Consider the following 20326-nt stretch of genomic DNA (forward strand, 5'->3'; position numbering starts at 1 on the left):
TGCTTGACTATTCTCAATAAAACGATTAAGTGCACTCCTCTACAATAACCATAGCCAGAAGAGACTCAACATCTGTTACATTTCAAAATGCATTTTTGGGGGCACCCGGGTGGTTCAGTTGGTCAAGCATCCAACTCTTGGTAACAGCTCAGGTCATGATCCCAGGTCATGGGATCAAGCTCTGGGTTGGACTCAGCACTGAGCATGGGGTCTGCTTAGGATTCTCTCCCTCTTCCCTCCACCACTTCCCTACTCACACTCTCGCTCTAAAAATAAATAAAATAAAATAAAATGCATTTGTACTGTTACACAATTTTCCCTCACATATAACTAACATACAAACGGATCCTAAAATTCACATGGAAATGCAAGGGACCCAGAGTAGCCAAAACAACCCTGAAAAAGGACAAAATTGGAAGAATCATACCTCCTAACTTCAAAACTTACTAAAAAGCTACAGTGATCAAGAGTAGCCAATTAGTCACCATGCGACGAGCATGAAGAAAGATGCAGAGATCAACAGAACAGAGAGTCCAGAAATAAACCTCACCTTTACGGCCAATTGATAGTCAACAAGAACGCCAGGACAATGAACTGGGAAAGAACAGTCTTTTCAACAAATGGTGCTGAGACAAATGGAAATCCACACGCCAAACAATGAAGCTGAACCCTCTACCTCATGCCGTGTACAAAAATTAACTCAAATGGATTTAAGACCTAAAGAGCTAAGCGCAGACATAAACTTTTGTGACCTTGGAGTAGGCCATGGCTTCTAAATTACAACACCAGAAGCGTAAGCAACAACACACACACACAAAAAAAATAATTTGAACTACATCAAAATTAAGAACTTCTGTGCTTCAGGTGCCAGGATGGCTTAGTCAGGTGAGCAGCCGACCCTTGACTTCAGGTCAGGTAATGATGCCACAGTCATCCCACAGCCTCCCTGCTGAGTTATGGAGCCTGCTTGGAGTTCTCTCTCTCCCTCTGCCCCTCTTCCCCCACGTGTACGTGCTCTTGCTCTCCCTCTCTCTCTCAAATAAAAAATAAATAAATAAAAATAAACACTTTCGTGCTTCAAAGGACACCACTGAAAAACAGAATCCATGGGGCGCATGGGTGGCGCAGTCGGTTAAGCGTCCGACTTCAGCCAGGTCACGATCTCACGGTCCGGGAGTTCAAGCCCCACGTCGGGCTCTGGGCTGATGGCTCAGAGCCTGGAGCCTGTTTCCGATTCTGTGTCTCCCTCTCTCTCTGCCCCTCCCCCATTCATGCTCTGTCTCTCTCTGTCCCAAAAATAAATAAACGTTGAAAAAAAAAATTTTTTTTAAAAAAGAAAAACAGAATCCACAGAGTGGAAGATTTATAAATCACATACCTAGAATACATAAAGAATTCCTTACAACTCAATAAATGAGCAAAGATTTGAAAAGACATTCTTTCAGGCGTGCCTGGGTGACTCAGTCAGTTGAGCATCCGACTTCAGCTCAGGTCATGATCTCACAGTTCGTGGGTTCGAGCCCCGCGTCGGGCTCTGTGCCAACTGCTTGCTCAGAGCCTGAAGCCTGCTTCAGATTCTGTGTCTCCTTCTCTTTCTGCCCCTCCCCCGCTCACGCTTTGTCTGTTTCTCAAAAATAAATAAAATGTAAAAAAAAAAAAAAAAAAAAAGACAAGACATTCTTTCAAAGGAGATATACAAATGGCCCATAAGCACATGAAAAGATGCTCAATAAAATCAGCCATCAGAAATGCAAATCAAAACTAGGTATAATTTCACACCTCCTCGTCTGGCTATAATGCAGCATTATCCACAATGGCCCGAAGGCTGAAGCAACCCGAGTGGCCAAAGATGGGTGCGTGGATAAACACAATGCGGTACCTACACACAACGAAGTATCATTCAGCCTGAAAAGGGAATGGAATTCTGGCACACGATAGACCTTGAACACATCATGCTAAGTGCAACAGGCCAGACACAAAAGGGCTGATTTTGTACGGTTCCACTTACAGGAGACCACCGGGCACAGAGGCAGGAAGTAGACCAGCGGCTGCCCCGGCTGGGAGGAAAGGAGGTGGGGAGCCATTGTTCAGTGGGCACAGCGTCTCAATGTGGGGTGATGAAACAGTTCTGGAGACGGAGAGTGAGGACGGTGGCACAAAAATGGGAATGTACTTAACATCACAGAACTGTACCACTAAAAAACAGTTAAATGGTAAGTTCTACGCAACATGTATCTTACCACAATTAGGAAAAAAGACAGTAACTAGTTTCGTTAGAGATGGGTAAAAACCGGAAGCCTCACACGCCGCTAGTGAGACTGTAAAACGGCCCAGCTGCCTTGAAAACCAGTCTGGCGGTTCTTTGGAAGGTTTAACAGAGTTCGCACACGATGCCACAATTACACTCCTGCAGGTACAAGGCGAAACTCAAGGCGGGCCCGCTCAAAACGCTGTAGGCAAACATTCACAGCGGCATTGCTCACGACAGCCAAAAGGTGGAAACACAACCCAAATGCCCACCAACTGATGAATGGAAAAATGGGGTACATACAACCAATTATCTGGCAACAAAAAGGAACACAGTACTGATACACTGTGTTATGTGAAAAAAGCCAGTCACAAAAAAGGACCTATTGTGTTATTTCATTCATTTGCAACGTCCAGAAGAGACAAATTTATCAAGAGAGCAAGATTAGTGGCTGCCTAGGGTGAGAGGGAAGAGAAACGGAGGGGACGGGAGTGACTGCGAATAGGGATGGCATGTCCCTGTGGGAGGCGAGTGTTCTCAGAATGACTGTGGTGGTGGCTACGTGCCTGGGAATATGCACAAAGCCCCCGACCCATACACTCTAAGTGGTGAATTAAATGGGATGTCGATCAGATGTTACTGAGGCTGTTACCAAAAAAATAACTATGAAACAATGCTCTCGTAGGAGTACTTACCAGAAAAAGAGAGTGATAAAGAAGGTGACTTAATTGCAAATTTTGTCATTACGATCATAGTTTGGACATCAACTTGGAACTATTCTTCTGAGTCTCCATACCTTATGCTAAGAAAGAAGGAGAGAAAAGCAAGAAAGGAAAAGGAAAGAAAGATTCCATCCCTGCTCACCTTGGTCAAAGGAGAAGCCTTCTGTGGTGAATGTTGGGTCCTATCCTCACCAGGACTTAGTCCGACCGCACTGCTAGTTCTCGGAGTCGGGCGAGAACTGGAAAATACATACCGGTCAACATTATTCAGAGTGCAGAAACTCTATCCTGTTTACTATTATCTGGGAAAAAACACATCTCACGATAAAATGGTAGAATGTCAAGATTCTGGGTGATCTCATAAATTTAAACTCTAATTTCTGTTTATACAACACCCTTTTTGCAAATATTTCTAGTTTCCTGGCTAATTTATTATTTATTTATAGCACCTATGCTATATACAGTATTTTCTATTTTAACCAGAAACCTTAAAACATTGATTTTTATTTTTATTTTATTTATTTTTTTTTTTTTAAGTAGGCCCCATGCCCAGCACAGAGCCCAATGCAGGGCCTGAACTCACGACCCCAAGATCAAGACCGGAGCTGAGATGAAGAGTCAGATGTCCAACTGACTAAGCTACTCAGACACTCTTGATTTTATTATTTTTTTAAATGCCTGCTCGTATCAGCAGGATTGACTTAGTAATATAGATGAGACAGTCTACAAAGGATGGAAAATATTTACAATTCTATTTCAGAAAATGTTTGTTATGGAAAATCATCTTGGTATCTATTTACGATAAGGAACACGTTATAATCTGTATCTATGTTTAATGATTCCTCCTATACTTAAAAATGCTGGTCAGGGGCACCTGGGTGGCTCAGTCGGTTAAGAATCTGACTTCAGTTCAGGTCATGATCTCACAGTTCGTAAGTTCGAGCCCCGCATCCGGATCTGTGCTGATGGCTCAGGGCCTGGAGCCTGCTTCAGATTCTGTGTCTCCCTCTCTCTGCACCTCTCCTGCTCACACTCTGCGTGTGTGCCTCTTTCTCTCAAAAATAAACAAACATTAAGAAATTAAAGAATGCTGGTCATACTCTGTGGGTAACTCCATTACTCCTGGGTCTCTGATTTGGAGTTTTTCACATATTAAGAAATTTTTCCACTGAGATCATTAGGGTCTTTTTTTTTATGTTTATATTTATGGTTTTTTTTTACATTTTTGTCTCTTTCACTCATCTGTTTTTAGTCATTCATTAAACAAGTAGTTTAACTCACGAAATATGCCAAAGATTGTACAAAGTTTTTTAAAAAACTGAATTAATGCCTAGAATGTATATAGATAAATTCAATATACTTTATATTTCCATAGGGTAAGACAAGTCATGAAATTTTAGTTCATTGTTATAACCCATCATTAAATAAAACTATTTATGTATAGGACCAAAACTATAAACACAACACTTGACGTTTACATGTTAAAATTTTAAATACATTGCTCTTAATTATATTAAAATGCCATTCTGTTCTCTTTAAAATTACTTCAATGATTACAGTATTAAAAAACATTATTTAAGTCTCCACATAAAACAACATTTAACATGGCATGCCTGGGTGGCTCAATCGATTAAGCATCCAACTTGGGCTTAGGTCACGATCTCATGGTTTGGGAGTTTGAGCCCCACATCGGGCTCTCTGCTGTCAGCACAGAACTGCTTCAGATCTTCTGCTCCCCCTCTTCTGTCTCTCGAAAATAAACATTTTTCTAAAAATTTTTTATATAAAAAAAATTAACAAAAACACAACCTGTTCTTTCCTCAAAGTATTCAATAAAGAAGCTTGACTGCTGAAATTTCACATTTAATTCTATTTGAAGGGCAAGTAAAAATGAGGAGGTTTTAACCCTTATAAATAGGAAAGACAGGTGGTTTGGTTAAAAACTTTTTTAAATTTTTTTCTAACGTTTATTATTTTTGAGAGACAGACAAAGCACAAGCCGGCAGAGGAACAGAGAGAGAGGGAGACACAGAATCCCAAGCAGGCTCCAGGCCCTGAGCTGTCAGCACAGAGCCCGACGCGAGGCTCGAACCCACAAACTCTGAGATCATGACCTGAGCCTAAGTCAGATGCTTAACCAGTTGAGCCACCCAGGCACCCCTGGTTTGGTTAAAAACGTTTAAAAATGCACAGCCACATCAACATTCCATTGGCCAGCCCTTAACACGAACTTCAAAAGCAGACTGATACGGAATTCGGCATTCACATCCCTGCGCTTTATCTCTGGGGAATACGGTTGGCCAGCAGGACAAAAGATGCTTTAAGAAGACCTGACTGTCATCACGCAGGGGTTCCTTACTGCTGTCATCTTACATACCTCAGAAGAAACATGGACTCATTCGGTTGACCCCCAACCGTACTTTTAGGCCGCAACTCAGCTGGATTTTCTGTGGCAGGACAGAAAAAACATTACGTGTAAAGAACCAAAAATACCATGAGCAGGGCATGATGCAAGCAGAAATTTAAAGAGAATGGTAGCAAAAACTAGAATTTCTCAGAAACGGCACCCTCAGCGGCAAGAACGTGCTCCAGGAAAGGCTCACCTAGTCTGAAAGAGTGACTCGGTCGCTGACCACTCTTGTCCCCCTTGGCTCGTCCACTTGGCTTCAAAACCTCCTTGGAATCCTGGGTCTCAGAATGCTCCATCACTTTTCCGCTGCTCAACAGGAGAAAGCCAACACAATCAAACTTATTTTTGAGCTTTCTATAGTATTCTGTGTGGAACAAGAGGTTGGAAAAGTTCATGAAATTACACGTACCATCTGGCAAAGCCATGGAGTTAGAGAAGCATGGTCACTGAGTAGCTAAAGTGAGCACTTACTATACGCAAAGCTTTGTACCGTCTATGAATCTTATCAGTGAGAAATAAGTGGCAGATCGGGCAGGTAAACCAGAGCCCCTAAGTTTATAAGTACCAGTAACCGGGCAGTGAACTTCCCTCTTGTTTTTCCCCTTCCAGTATTGCCTGGCCTCGACTCCAAGGCACTGAGTACAGACAAAAGAGCCTCTAAGAGAAGCCTTTTATTTCTGTTCTAAGAAACAGGAAAGGGGACCCCTTATAGGTCAGGACAGAGGAAATGCCATGGTTTAATTTTTTTTTTCCTTTTTCCATTTTATTCTATCCCTGCTACCAGGTAACCCTGCAGCAGCTAGCTGGGAACAGCAGCAGCTCCTAGCCAGTGGCTCGAACTCACAGAGGGGCATCTTCTGTAGCCAGAGAGTTATGATCTTAAGAACAGGAGACAAGTCCCTACCGTCCTGTTCTTTTTCCTCCTCTCTCGCTGTCCTCCTGCCACTTGGCCCCAAACACATCCAGCAAGACACAAGACCTATAATACACCACGACTAAGTGGGGCTTATTGTGGGACTACAAGGCTGGCTCAATATTTGAAAACCACAGTCTAAAGAAAAAAAACCACATGATCTTATCAACCGATACAAAAAGGCATCTGACAAAATTCAAAAATCGAATTCAGATTCGAACTGAAGAAGGGCAGCTACATGAACCTCCAACTCATCGTACTTAATGGTCAAAGGCTGAGTGCTTTCATCTCAAAAGGCAGAAACCAGGCCAAGAGGTTCATTTTCATCACTCCTGATTCAGTGCCTTACTGAAAAAGTCCTAGCAAGGGCCATAAGGCAAGAAAAGAAACCAAAGGCACAGAGATTAACAAGGAAGAGGACACACCAAGGTCAGAGGTCTTCTGTGCCTTGCAGACCCTGGAGGACCACGACCAGAGCCCCGCTTTCTATGAGTCCCCACAGAGCAAAACACAATGGTAGGAGCGTGGTTGAGTCTCACTGGACCAGAGAAACCCAAGTTTGAGAGAGACCTTAAATAGAATATTTAGGAGAGACCTTCTCTATCCAACATGCTGAATTTGCCGAGATGAGAACCAAGAATCATACAACCATTCACCACTGAATAAGCTGACCGGGGCAGGGCGGGGGGGGGGGGGGGGGGGGGGGGGGGGGGGGGGGGGGTCAATTATCGGGCCCTGATTCAACCACTCCTCACCTTGTTCTTAATGCCATCCCTTTTTTAAGTGTCCTGGGCTAAGAAGATTTTATAATAAAAACGAGGTATATTAGTCAGAATGAGACAGGAGCTAGGTTATGCTGTGGTAGCCTGCAACCCACAAATCCTTGTGGCTTAGAATGTCCTGTCTCCCTCATGCACACAGCCACTAAAGGCTGGCAAGGAAGCTATGCCCATCACAGTCACTAAAGACCCAGCCCGACAGCAACTCCATTTGGACACTGTCTTCCCAATTACCTCATGAGGAGGAAGCAGTGTGGCCAATCTCATACTGGCTCTTCAAGCGTCTATGCAGAACGAACACACATCACTTCTATTCCCATTTCATTAACCAAAGCAAGTCACGTGACCATGCCTGACTCAAGAGGGGGGAAGGAGATCCCACCATGTGATTGCAAGGTGGGAAGTGAGTTATAGTTGATGAACAGAACTAATGACCACCATACTCAATCACTGACTGGAGAAGAAACAACTGATCGGAAAAATGAGCAAAATTGCAAACACGTAAGGTCATGACTAAACTCTTCAAGCACACTTGAACAAATGCTTGATTTTCTCCTAGTATGAAAACAGACAAATTTACATCATTGACGCTGCATTATTAGAACAGTAATCAGTATGGTCACCTGATAACCACGTCCCCCCCCCAAAGGTAAGCTTATACACTACCTGACGATGGAATCCTCAGTGCTCGATTCATGATCTCTCCTAACGAAAGCATCCTTCCAAAATGAATGCTGCAATAGGCCTGCCCAAGTTAATCTAGACAAAACATAAATGTTAAAATTCTTTTCACGTGATTTACCATGCATAGTTCCCAAGTCATGTCCCAATTACATATATCAGATTTTATAGTTTATAAATTTCTCCATTCAAATGTACCTCCGCAATTCTTTCATACTTTACTTGCATTTTAGTATACAATTAATCTCTTAGCAACATGCAAAAAATAATTCTGAAGCCTTAAATGGTACAGAATGAAAGAGTCTAAAAACTCAGTGTTGGTTCATATTGCATGGAGCCTGATGAAAACATTTTGGGTTCTCAAAAGAGTCTATGAAAGGAGCCTATAATTAGCTTAAAATTTTATTTACCATTTTTTAAATTATAGTTACTGTTCCTTCCCCCCCCCCCCCGCCCCAAGTGAGAGTGTGATCAGAGGAGGGAGACAGAGAGAGAGAGAGAAAGACAGACAGACAGGGGAACAGAAGATCCAAAGAGGGCTTCTGCGCTGACAACAGCAAGCCCGATGCAGGGCTCAAACTCAAACCCTGAGGTCACAACCCGCGCCCAAGTCACGACCAAGTCAGACGCTCAACCACGTGAGCCACCTAGGTGCCCCATTAGCTTAACATTTTTAAGGAAATATAACAGATATTATCAATCTATAATTCTATCATCCTTTATTCTAACTACCCTACCTGTTTCATGACTTTCATTTTTGGGACTTCACTTTTAGAATTTCATTCAGAAATAAACAAGAAAATCAACCTCACGATTTTACACAGTCACGCGTCTGTGTAGGAGTCAAATGTTATCCAGCTACTTTGCCCACATTAAAATGACCTGACGCCGGCTGGGGTGCCTGGGTGGTGCAGTCAGTTGGGTATCGGACTCCTGATATCAGCTCAGGTCACGATCCCAGGGTTATGGGATCAGGTCCCACGTCTGGTTCCACGTCAGGATCCACAAGGAGCATGGAACCTGCTTGGGATTCTCCTTCTCTGCCCACTCGCCAGCCCCAGCCTCTGCCCTTTCCCCCCACTGGTGCAGTGTACTCTCTCTAAAATAAAAATTTTTGGGGGCGCCTGGGTGGCGCAGTCGGTTAAGCGTCCGACTTCAGCCAGGTCACGATCTCGCGGTCCGTGAGTTCGAGCCCCGCATCAGGCTCTGGGTTGATGGCTCAGAGCCTGGAGCCTGTTTCCCATTCTGTGTCTCCCTCTCTCTCTGCCCCTCCCCCGTTCATGCTCTGTCTCTCTCTGTCCCAAAAATAAATAAACGTTGAAAAAAAAAAAATTTTTAAATAAAAATTTTTTTAAAGACTTTAGGCTGTACCTAAAAGCCAGACTCACTTGCAAAGCATTAATTTTTACTATTAATAGAGGAGGCTTCTAGTTATAATCATCGGACTCAGAATGGCCAAGCCTGACTAAAATTTCAAAATAAAGAAAATTGGACTATTCAAAATGCCTAATGAAATAAAAATTCTTTGATCAAAATTGAAACAGAAGGTATCTGTAATCACATATAATATCCCTTTTTCACAAAGGGCTCCTAAAAAACACGAACAGAGAAATAAAAATTGCCAATGAAGCAAAATTTCTTTTTTGTCAGCTTAGCAAAAACGTAGAAGGTCAACAAAGTCTGATGTAGGTAATACTGGGAGGGAAGGGGCTCTCTGGAGGTGCTACGCCAGCACACTTTCCAAGCAGGCAACAAATGCACCAAATTGTTTCATGTTCTAAGCCTCTGGCCACCAACCCCACGGTCAGAAAACTCCAAGGAGGTGACTGCCTAAAGGAACAATAACAAATACACAAAAGGGTATTTACTGTACCAGTGTATGTGATATTCCAAGTCAAGAAGTACCGTAGGGGCGCCTGGGTGGCTCAGTCAGTTAAGCGTCCCACTCTTGATTTCAGCTCAGGTCATGATCTCAGAGTTTGTGAGTTTGAGCCCCTCATCAGGCTCTGTACTGACAATGTGGAGCCTGCTTGAGATTCTCTCTCTCCGTCTCTCTCTACCCCTCCCCTGCTCATTCGCTCACAAAAATAAACATACATTTTAAAAAAAAACAAAAAAAACAAAAACAAAAGGAAGTACTCTCAGGGTGCCTGGGTGGCTCACTCAGTCAGCTAACCTTCTGACTCTTGATTTGGGCTCAGGTCATGATCTCATGGTTCTTGAGTTTGAGCCCCACGACGGGCTCTGCACTGACACCACTGAGCCTGCCTGGGATTCTCTCTCCTCTTTCTGCCCCTCCCCTGTTTGTGCTTGTGTGCTCTCTCTGTCAAAAAGTAAATAAAAGGGACAGAAGTGGACAGAACTAGGTTATAGAGCAGTATCATTTATGCAAACAAGTATACAATATAGGGATATAAATATGTGGACATGTGGACACCCATCCTAAATCAAGTAGATGTGTACCCTATCAAAAGGAATCTGGAAGACTAGAACAAAATAACGCTAATCCTGAGAGTATTCCATTGTAAGCATGAGGGGAATTAGCAATTCCTTCTGCACTTTTTTTCTATATTTAACAAAGCTGGAGAATGGGTGATTTCCTATGTTACATTAAATTGACTCTTCGTGTTACACCCTGACGCAGAGACCCCAAACACTTGCCTAAACCACCCTTACGCCCCAGATACCTAGTGACAATCTGAGCTAGAAACCAATTGTTCTTGTCTGCTAACCCAGGGAGACCCGCTCCGGACTCCTCGCCTGCCTTCTACAATCCCATGCCACAGTGGCTTCTCATTTGCTGCCATTACTGCAACCCAGAAAATTCAAGCTGTGCCTATTGGCCTCTCACTTGCACTCTCATTGTGACAGGATTATCATAAAAACACATCATATTAAAATACCACTCAGCAGTTATTAGAGTAACTATATCTTGACAGTATCATCCCTAGTTCAACAGGGTAAGACAGACTTAGCCTGAAATCGACAATGAAAAACAATGCCCTTCTTGGACTTAAGAAGTTACAAGGAAATCTGTCAACCAATTAGGCAACTATTTAATACATTAAAGGAGAAATGGATTTTAAACCTTCCTCATGATTAAAAATCCCTGCAAACAGAGATTGAGAGACAAACCAGGTTCTTAACTACAGAGCACACACTGATGGTTAGGAGAGGAGAGCTCGGTTAACTAGGCGATGGGGACTGGGGATGGCACCTGTCGTGATGAGCACCAGGTGACTACGGAAGTGTTGAATCACTCTCCTGTACACTTAACATTACCTGTTAACTAACTGCAATTAATTTTTTTTAATTTTTTAACGTTTGTTTATTTTTGAGAGAGAGAGAGAACACAAGCAAGGGAGGGGCAGAGAGAGAAGGAGACACAGAATCCGAAGCAGGCTCCAGGCTCCCAGCTGTCCGCACAGAGCCCAACACGGGGCTCGAACCCACGAACTGCGAGATCGTGACCTGAGCCAAAGTCAGACGCTTAACCAACTGAGACACTCAGGGGCCCCTAAATTTTTTTTTTTTCAGACAGAGCAAAAGCACAAGTGGGCGGGGGGGGAGGGAGGGAGGGAGAGAGGGGGAATTCAAACAGGATCCACGCTCGGCACAGAGCTTGACACAGGGCTAATCCCATAACCCCAGGATCGTGACCCGAGCCGAAATAAACAGATGGACACTGAACCGACTAAGCCACCCAGGCACCCCTAAAATAAGAACTTAAAAAAAAAAAAACCTGCAAATAGAAAACACTCTTAATGTAAATTCATATTTTTTTAAAGAGGTAATTTTAAAAGTTCTGTGTATATTAAGAACAGTACTATTTTAGAAGTACACGAAAGGAGAAAAAGATTCTTCTCATTCATATCAAAATACTATCCATACATACCTTTTCTGAGGATCTTTTTGAAGTAAACCATCAAGCAAATTAATAAAATCTGAAGAAGCTTTAGGAAGAGAAGAATCTATACACAAATTGATCCCCAAAAAGAAAAAAGAAAGTGGTAAGTACATGAATATAAGCCGTGCATAAACTTTAGAGTGATAGTATTTGAGCACACGTTTAAGAGAACATTGAATCCATTAACAACTATATCCTCCATTTAATGGGGGTGAGGAATAGGCATAAAAATAAAAAACATTTTTTCCTAGACCATAAAAAACATGAATCTCAAAAACTAAATTTGGACTAACCTCTACACTTTCTCTTTACTGAATAAGCCTGGCCAGGATCACCAGGCTGGCAAATTCACATCCTTGTCTCAACTTTTAATTATGCCTCATTTTCTGAGGCATTCTTAATTTGACCAACTTGGCTTTATAATGTACGGTGATAAGAATTCTTGCAATCCCTCTTTTCTCCCCCTCTCTCTTTTAAAGATTTTTAACAGGAAAAAAATGTCACAATATTAATGACATTGTCCAATTCCAATAGTCTGTAAATGTTAGTTCTTTTTCAATTAGAATATACCACAAATTATCAGTCTGTGGGTACAAGTGGCCCCGAAGACAGTGGACAAAGGCATCCAACAGAGGGCACTATTGGGCACAATGGCCACAGTCTGATGAAGATCCCTAATTAAGTGTGGGCCACCAGACATACCCCGCCCAGATCTTTGACACCTCTATTTTCAGATTTCTGCTCCCTGCCTAAAAATCTTTAAATGACAAAACAATACTTCTAGTATTCAAAAAAAAACAATAATCCAAAGTCATCATTACAGGAAATAGATTTTGTAGAAATCAACCATTCTTAAGTTAAAGAAAAAGTAAGCAGTTTTGTTTTCCTTTAAGAAGTATAGACTATTTTCGGGGCGCCTGGGTGGCGCAGTCGGTTAAGCGTCCGACTTCAGCCAGGTCACGATCTCGCGGTCCATGAGTTCGAGCCCCGCGTCGGGCTCTGGGCTGATGGCTCGGAGCCTGGAGCCTGTTTCCGATTCTGTGTCTCCCTCTCTCTCTGCCCCTCCCCCCGTTCATGCTCTGTCTCTCTCTGTCCCAAAAATAAATAAAAAACATTGAAAAAAAAAATTTAAAAGAAGTATAGACTATTTTCAAAGTAACATTTTGGCTTTTTCATTTAGGATGACCCTTGAAATCTTGAAAGAATTCTGTATTCCAAGTTTTTCCATTAATTAGTTGTAAAAGTTTTCCTCATCAAGTTCTGTTTTCATTTGTGTATCTTAAGATTCACATTTCTTGGGTATATACTAAAGTGTCTTCCTATGCTATGTTTGGGCCTTTTGGTTTTTTTTCTTTGTCTTGCCTTAAAATTGTTAGTGGTAGATTGTTATATCAAAATCCATTTGATTAAAGTTCCAATCATTTTAAGACACTACAATTATATCTAGTTTAAAGTCTTTAAAAACTTGTCAGGGGCATACTGATTCATCGAGGAAAGAGCTGACAAATGCCTGACTTCTCCCTATTCGAACACTAAACAGAAATAAATACAAGGAACATGAGTACAAAGTAAGTAAATAGTACATTCACAAGAAACACAAAAGTTTGAGTTTTTAAAATCTTTATACCAGACTTCTGTTGATATAGGAGCACAAAATAATTAAATGAAGGAATCTATTAGTAGTGTTTTTCCATTATCTTAAGAAGGCAAAGGGAATGCTAACATTTCTAAAAATATCAACTTGGGACTATTTATAAAATGTAAATTTGGGGGTTAGGAACCAAAAACAGACTTTGGGTAACAGTGTACATTTATAGTGTCAGATGTAAACTAACTGCATTTATAATAAAAAAAAAAAAAACCTACGTTTTGGTTTTTTAAAATGTTTCTTTTTGAGAGAGCGTGCACACAAGCAGGGAAGAGGCATAGAGAGAAGGAGACAAAGAATTCAAAGCAGGCTCCAGACACTGAGCTGTCAGCACAGAGTCCAATGTGGGGCTCAAACCGACGAACCGTAAGGTCATGATCTGAGCCAAAGTTGGACACTTAACCAATTGGGCCACCCAGGTGCCCAAAAATCCTACCTTTTGGAACAGGTGGCAAAGGATCTGCATAAAAAATCTTTTCAATTAATTCTGAAAAACTTTCTGAGAAGAATGGAGGTCTTCCTGAAATTACATGAAAAATTGTAAAATTAAACAATAGTCTGCTATTACCAACCTATAATTCTAAATAAATCTCAACTATAGATAGTTTAGGACTACACAACTTACAGGAAAAAAATATATATAGCAATAACTACTTATTGAACGCCTGGTACAGACGAGGCACACTGTCTGTATATTTTCCTATTTCTGTAATTCAAAACATATCATCCTAACGAAGATGCTAATTATGTGTGGACCATTATCTAAGGGCTGTATGGGCCAATGGACACATCTGAATAATTCGCAGGCACAGGTACCTTTACAAGAATTTCTACTAATAATCACAGTTTTTAGTAAGTAGGCACATGTTAACATTCCAAATGATTATCATGAAAAATACCTGTATGTCAACAGTTCCTTGACGTAGATATCAAAGGTTCTAGGCATATGCCTAGACACCAAGCATACAGGAGGAATACAAAGGGAAGCAAGCCAAAACCAGTATATATAAAAATTTAGAAAAGCTAGTTTTCATGTCTTCCAGGATAAATACTCACAAACTACAGATTTAATCTTTTTGTGTGTGCCCAGCTCTGATTTAAACTGTACCAGAAAGTAATCACCTGAAAACATTTCATAAAGCAGACAGCCCAAAGACCAGAGGTCACTGGTGATGGAGAAGTCAGTACCCCTTAAAATTTCAGGTGCTGTATATGTAAGAGATCCTGAAAGTATAAAGAACAACTTTGTTAGGCAGTTTTAACAATCCCAAAAACAAACCTACAAAGGACCTGGTAAGGCAAAAAAAAAAAAAAAAAACAGGAAGAAAACACACCTTCATGTACATTTCACCTTTTTTAAAGTTTTCTGATTTCAAGGTTTCATTTACAAGGATACGTAAGAATACAAACAGGTTTGAGAAATCCACTTGAGTTAGAGGTGTGGCACAATTCTGTATGTTCTTTTAAGTTAACAACTTAATCAAAAGAACCTCTGATTATAATATGTTGACTAGAATAGGGTTATACAGCATTAACATCCCAAATTCCCACTGGCTTACCAACAAATGTTTATTTATTACTCAAACTACGTGTCAACCACGGGTCAGCCCCTGGGCTCAGACCCTCACAGTCAAAGAGCCAGGCTGAGAGAGGCTGCATCTCAAGACATGCCTCCTCCATCACCAAGACAGGGAAAGAATGCACACTGCACACGGGCTCTGAAAACTCCCACCTCCAAGTAACTCACATCACTCCTGCTCACATTTCCTTAGCTTTGGCAGGGAGAAGATACAATCCTACCATGGATCCAAAAGAACAGGAAATATTTCATGATTAGCACTAAGGTGTGCCACATACACTTTACCCTAAGTTTAGTAGAACATGGAAATTGCGGATTCTTAGGGCACTGGGTGGCTCAGTCAGTTGAGCGTCCGACTCTTGATTTCGGCTCAGGTTAAGATCTCACAGTTCCTGAGTTCAAGCCCCACTTCAGGCTCTGCACTGACAGCGAGGACCCTGATTGGGATATTCATATTCTCCTCTCTCTCTCTCTCTCTCTCTTCGCTCTCCCCCCCCCGCCCCCCTCTAAATAAAATGTAAAAAGTAAAATATGTAGCAAATTCTCGAGCTAGCAAGTTCCCTTATTTACTGATGAGAGAAATCAAAATCTTAGAGGGTTCCCTAACATCCCCCAAGTCACACAGCGGGCCACTTGCAGAACACCCACCAGAACTCTACCTAAAACCCTCCCATCTTCCAGTGAGAATGTTATTTCCATGAAGCGAGCAATCATCAACCATCTGGAATATAAAATTCTACTGAGGTAAGCCTTCCAGCAAATACTATCTCAAGGGCCCACTGCGGCCACAGCAGCAGCCTCATGTGTCCTCAGGTTTTAAAGTTCTCCTATGTGACATTTTGGCTAGACAATCACATTTCATGCATACATTCATCTCATTCACCAAACACGTACAGAAGACCTATTTGCCTTTACTTTTGCCAGATCCTGAGAAAGCAAATCTAAGCAAGACCCCCAATGTGCCCAAGCACCCCGCCCAACACTTAACCGGTGCATCATTAATATGTGTTAATTGTGAACATCTGTCTCTCTTCCTCACCTAGAAATGCAAGTTCAGTTAGGCCAGGGACTTTTACCTTTGTTCACATTCGTATTTCCAGTATCTAGAACATGCCTAAATTTTTGTTGATTTATGCAATGTATTTCACACGAATCAATGCATGTACTAATGAACAAATGAATATGAAGTCCCTACCTTCATAAGTGAATGTAAAAAGACAATGTAGAAAAATGATTAACATGTTAAGTTCAACGACAGATTTACATAGAGAACATTACGAAAGAATTACTGCTTCACACAATCTCTCCTCAAGCACCGGGATTCCCAGATCCCCTGTCACTGCAAAAATCACCGCCCAAGAATTCACCCTAAAAATCTTCCCTAATTGCAGAATATCAGCTACTCAACAATGTTGAAAAACCATCTATTGAGCCACTAGTGTATGCCAGGCACCGTTCTAAGTGCTGAGAATACAGAAGAAAGCAGGGAAACATGGCCATCCTTATGTTCTAATGAGCGGTCAGGGACACAGGAAGCCAAGGATAGGATGCAGGTTTGTTCGAGGTTCCCTGTACCTCACATGGTACTGGATCTATGCAAAACCCATTAGGCCATGGGCAAAGCCGTCCCCGTATCCAGACTTCTCCTCCTCCCTATTATTTTCAATATATTATTTTGACTGTCAAAAATGGCAAAAATATATTTATTATTTTGACTGGACAGCATCTCCTAAACACACGACTTGGGCAGCCCACAACTAGGGTTCCAATCCGTAAGCTTTCCACGTACCTTTGACTCTACCTTTTAAGGTTTTCTTCAGTGCATTTTCCCCACTATCACCTCCTCCTTCTTCTGCTGCCACCAAAGCAAAGAACTCTTCCAAATTTTCACCTTCCACTTTGGCCAAGCCAAAGTTACTGAACTTCAATGTGCCAGGCCCTTCCAAGAGTATCTATGAAGATTAAAAAATGTGTTCAGAATCCAATTCCATTTGTACTTCCTTCAGGACCTCCCCTAATCTCACTGAAGAACTCTGAGCATGGGCTTTCTGGCTTCATCCCAACTCAAAAAATTAAACGCATACAATTTTACAAGAAGCCAAAGAAAAATACATCCAACATTTTAACAATAGAATTAAACACTAAACTGCCCATTCTCAGATGTGTACAATGAACACATGATAACCATAGCGGGGAAAACCACACGTTTTGGGGAAAGATGAAGAACAACGTATGTGGAATAATCGAGACTCACCGATCCTCGGTGACTGCTGGAGGAGGATGTGAAGACCCACCTGTCCGTGTTATTTACTCAAGGGTTCAAAACTAGGGTTGCAAAGGTAAAGATCTAGGCCTAGATCCACCACTTACTGGCAGCCTGAGCTGGAGAACTTATTAACCTTTGAAATCTCAGTCTCTTTACCTGTATAATGGGAAAAAGACTACTGCCCTTCAGATTGTTTTAAGGATTAACTAAGGTTATACATGCAGAGGGTTTTTTGTTTGTTTTTTTTTAACAACGACTGGCATGTGATAAGTGCTCAAATGTGCTCACACAATTTGTGATGAGAAGTTACCAGCTGAATGGTGAAACCACACCAGTGTCTACTACTTGTATCTTGTCCCCCAGAGCCATTAAAACTATTTCTGGGTAGTCACAACAGGTCAGGTGGATCTTTGTTTTTAAAAGCAATTTAAGGTCTATCCTTAATTTTTGGTCACAGATACTAAGGATGTCTGGTAGTCTACAACAGTGGCTTTTAAATTTTTTTGAGCACCAAATCCCCTGTAGGTCCTGTTAAGATAAAGTGCTAGTCCCTACCCCCAGTTTCTGATTCAGTAGGTCTGGGTGGGGCCCAAGAACCCGCATTTCGAATGAGTCCCAAGTAATGCGGATACTGCTGGTCTGGGGAGCACACTTTGAGAACCCCCAGCAGGGGTCAGCACTTTGCAATTTTTTTTTTAAGTTAATAAACATTTTAGACTTTGCAGGCCATAAGTAAGATCTTTGTCCTGACTACTCAACTCTGCAGCCCACTGACAATACATAAATAAAAAGATGGGTTCCAATAAAACTTCATTTACAGAATTGGTCATGCTGCCCGACCCTGCCAACCCCTGCTCAAAAGAAAAGGTTATGTTACAAAGCAGTGTGAATTTCCTAGATTACATAGAACACTAGACTTCATTAAAACAACTCCCTCACAGGGAGCTGTACAGCCACTGGGCCAAAGCCCAGCCAGGACTTGTTTTTATATATGCATGAGCTTAAATAAACGTTGAAAAAAAAAAAATTTAAAAAAAAAAAAAAAGGGGGCGCCTGGGTGGCGCAGTCGGTTAAGCGTCCGACTTCAGCCAGGTCACGATCTCGCGGTCCGGGAGTTCGAGCCCCGCGTCAGGCTCTGGGCTGATGGCTCGGAGCCTGGAGCCTGTTTCCGATTCTGTGTCTCCCTCTCTCTCTGCCCCTCCCCCGTTCATGCTCTGTCTCTCTCTGTCCCAAAAATAAATAAACGTTGAAAAAAAAAAAAATTTTATATATGCATGAGCTAAGAGTGGTCTTTAAATTTCTAAGTGGTTGCCAAACATCAAAATAAGATAAGTTTCCTGATACGTGTAAATTATATGTAACTGACATGTCAGTGTCCATAAAGTTTTATTGAAACAAAGCTATACCTTTTCACTTAAGTATTGTCTACAGCTGCTTTCAGGGCTAGGACCACAGTTAAGTGGTTGTAGACTTGAGGCACATATACAGTTATTTCAAATGAGAACTTCTCATTATAAAGTTTTCATGGAATTTTTTATATGTTATCTTACAGAGGGTCTATAATAACGTTTAACAAGGAAATATTCAACTTTTTATTTCATCATGTACATTTTAACAAAGGAAAAGTAGCAACTCAAACCAGTAACAAGTACAATCCCTAAGAATATGTACTTATAAATAATAGATGCCATTGAACGAAAGCACCAGAAAACGTCCTAGAAGCTTAACCTAAATGTAGTACATAATCCATCTTCATATCAAAAACAAAGAAGCTACTAGGGCAGAGAGAGAGAAAAAGGGTAACTTGCCCAAGTTCACTCAACTTCTAAACGTTAGGGTCAACTGTGACTCTGAAACTAAGCAGGTTTCATGACTCTACTACACTAAAGCACACTTAGTTACAGATCATTAGTTTTACCAGAAAAGAAGATATTTGACCCATAATACCAGTAATCAAGCAAAGCCAAAAATGCCATTATCAAACTAAAATAGTGGCTCATAATCAGATACCACAATTTAAGAGCTAAGCTTCTTATTTTATAAACTGAGCTCATCAGTCACAATATACCTCAGCAGCAATAATAATTACTCAAAGGACTCTGAAGGGAGGGGAGAATTTGCATTCTAAAAGCTACTTCAACAGGTAGCTAAAAAGGTAGCTAAAATATGGCACTATGCTTTTTAAAAACAGTAAGTCAATTTCAAGATGTTCTACATTTTATCTAAATTCTGTCTAAAATTAAAAACACCTTTGAGAAAGCATTGTAACTTAAGACAGAGCAGTTAGGAAATCAAAACTTCCATGAATTACCTTGCCCGGAGAAATGTCACAAAAGAGAATGCCAAGTTGATGAAGATGATGTAATCCAGCAATGAGGTCAACCCCAAATTCTCTCACAACATCTTCTGGGAGGTTTTCATCTTGAGCAATCACCATTTCTAGGGAACCACCTGCAAGTTGATTAAAACCACCAATTTTAACCCACCAGCATGACACAATGCCCCCAGGAGGTTCCATGCTAGGGAGATACTGAGCTTTAAAAACTAATCAAATCAGTATACCTGGACAGACTGGCAGGGGAAATATACATGTGAATGAACACAGTGGACCAAGCACCCTAAGAGGAATCTGTATCCACTCCCCAGAGTCAGCTTCCAGAGAATGACTGCTTGGGCTGGGAGAATGGTCCACACATAAGCAGGCGGGATGAAGGGAGAATCCCTCTAATGCTGTGACTGCTAACTCCAGATCCCACAGGAGTTGAACAGCTGCAAAAATTAGTGGTCAATACTAACCCAAATTGTGCATTTAAAGCACATTACGCCAAGTATAGCCACATTTACTCTTGTGCAAAGGTGGATCGCATTCTACAAAGTACCGCATGGCAGAAAAGATGCCTTTCCTTAACAGAAAATCAACACCTTCAGCGTACATCACTGAGGAAATTAAACGTCGAAGGCAAACACATTGTGAAAACCATCTCTATACTCTTCTAAGATCCCGGTCACATTTCTACCATCTATGTGCCGGAAACAAACTTTTTTTTTTTTTTTTTTTTTAAAGCATCAAGATTCCAAGAGGAGCCAAGTTCAGAGAAACCTATGTAATCCTGCACATGATGTTCCTTCCCCAGAGCACTCTTTGTGAAGACTGTATATCCCAGGCAGCTGTC

At 41.4% G+C, this 20326-nt stretch overlaps 1 protein-coding gene across 1 annotated transcript in view; it reads right to left on the reverse strand.

The window, feature by feature from the left end:
- ULK4 (unc-51 like kinase 4) overlaps positions 1-20326 on the reverse strand; it is a 572731-nt gene that overhangs the window by 540818 nt on the left and 11587 nt on the right. The window contains 9 exon segments of the mRNA XM_030328370.2: positions 3113-3209; positions 5348-5417; positions 5574-5686; positions 7739-7831; positions 11649-11724; positions 13745-13828; positions 14431-14532; positions 16677-16839; positions 19465-19604. Of these exon segments, the coding sequence (XP_030184230.1) occupies positions 3113-3209; positions 5348-5417; positions 5574-5686; positions 7739-7831; positions 11649-11724; positions 13745-13828; positions 14431-14532; positions 16677-16839; positions 19465-19604 (938 nt within the window).

Source organism: Lynx canadensis, chromosome C2, assembly GCF_007474595.2.
Source record: "Lynx canadensis isolate LIC74 chromosome C2, mLynCan4.pri.v2, whole genome shotgun sequence".
Lineage (NCBI taxonomy): Eukaryota > Metazoa > Chordata > Mammalia > Carnivora > Felidae > Lynx > Lynx canadensis.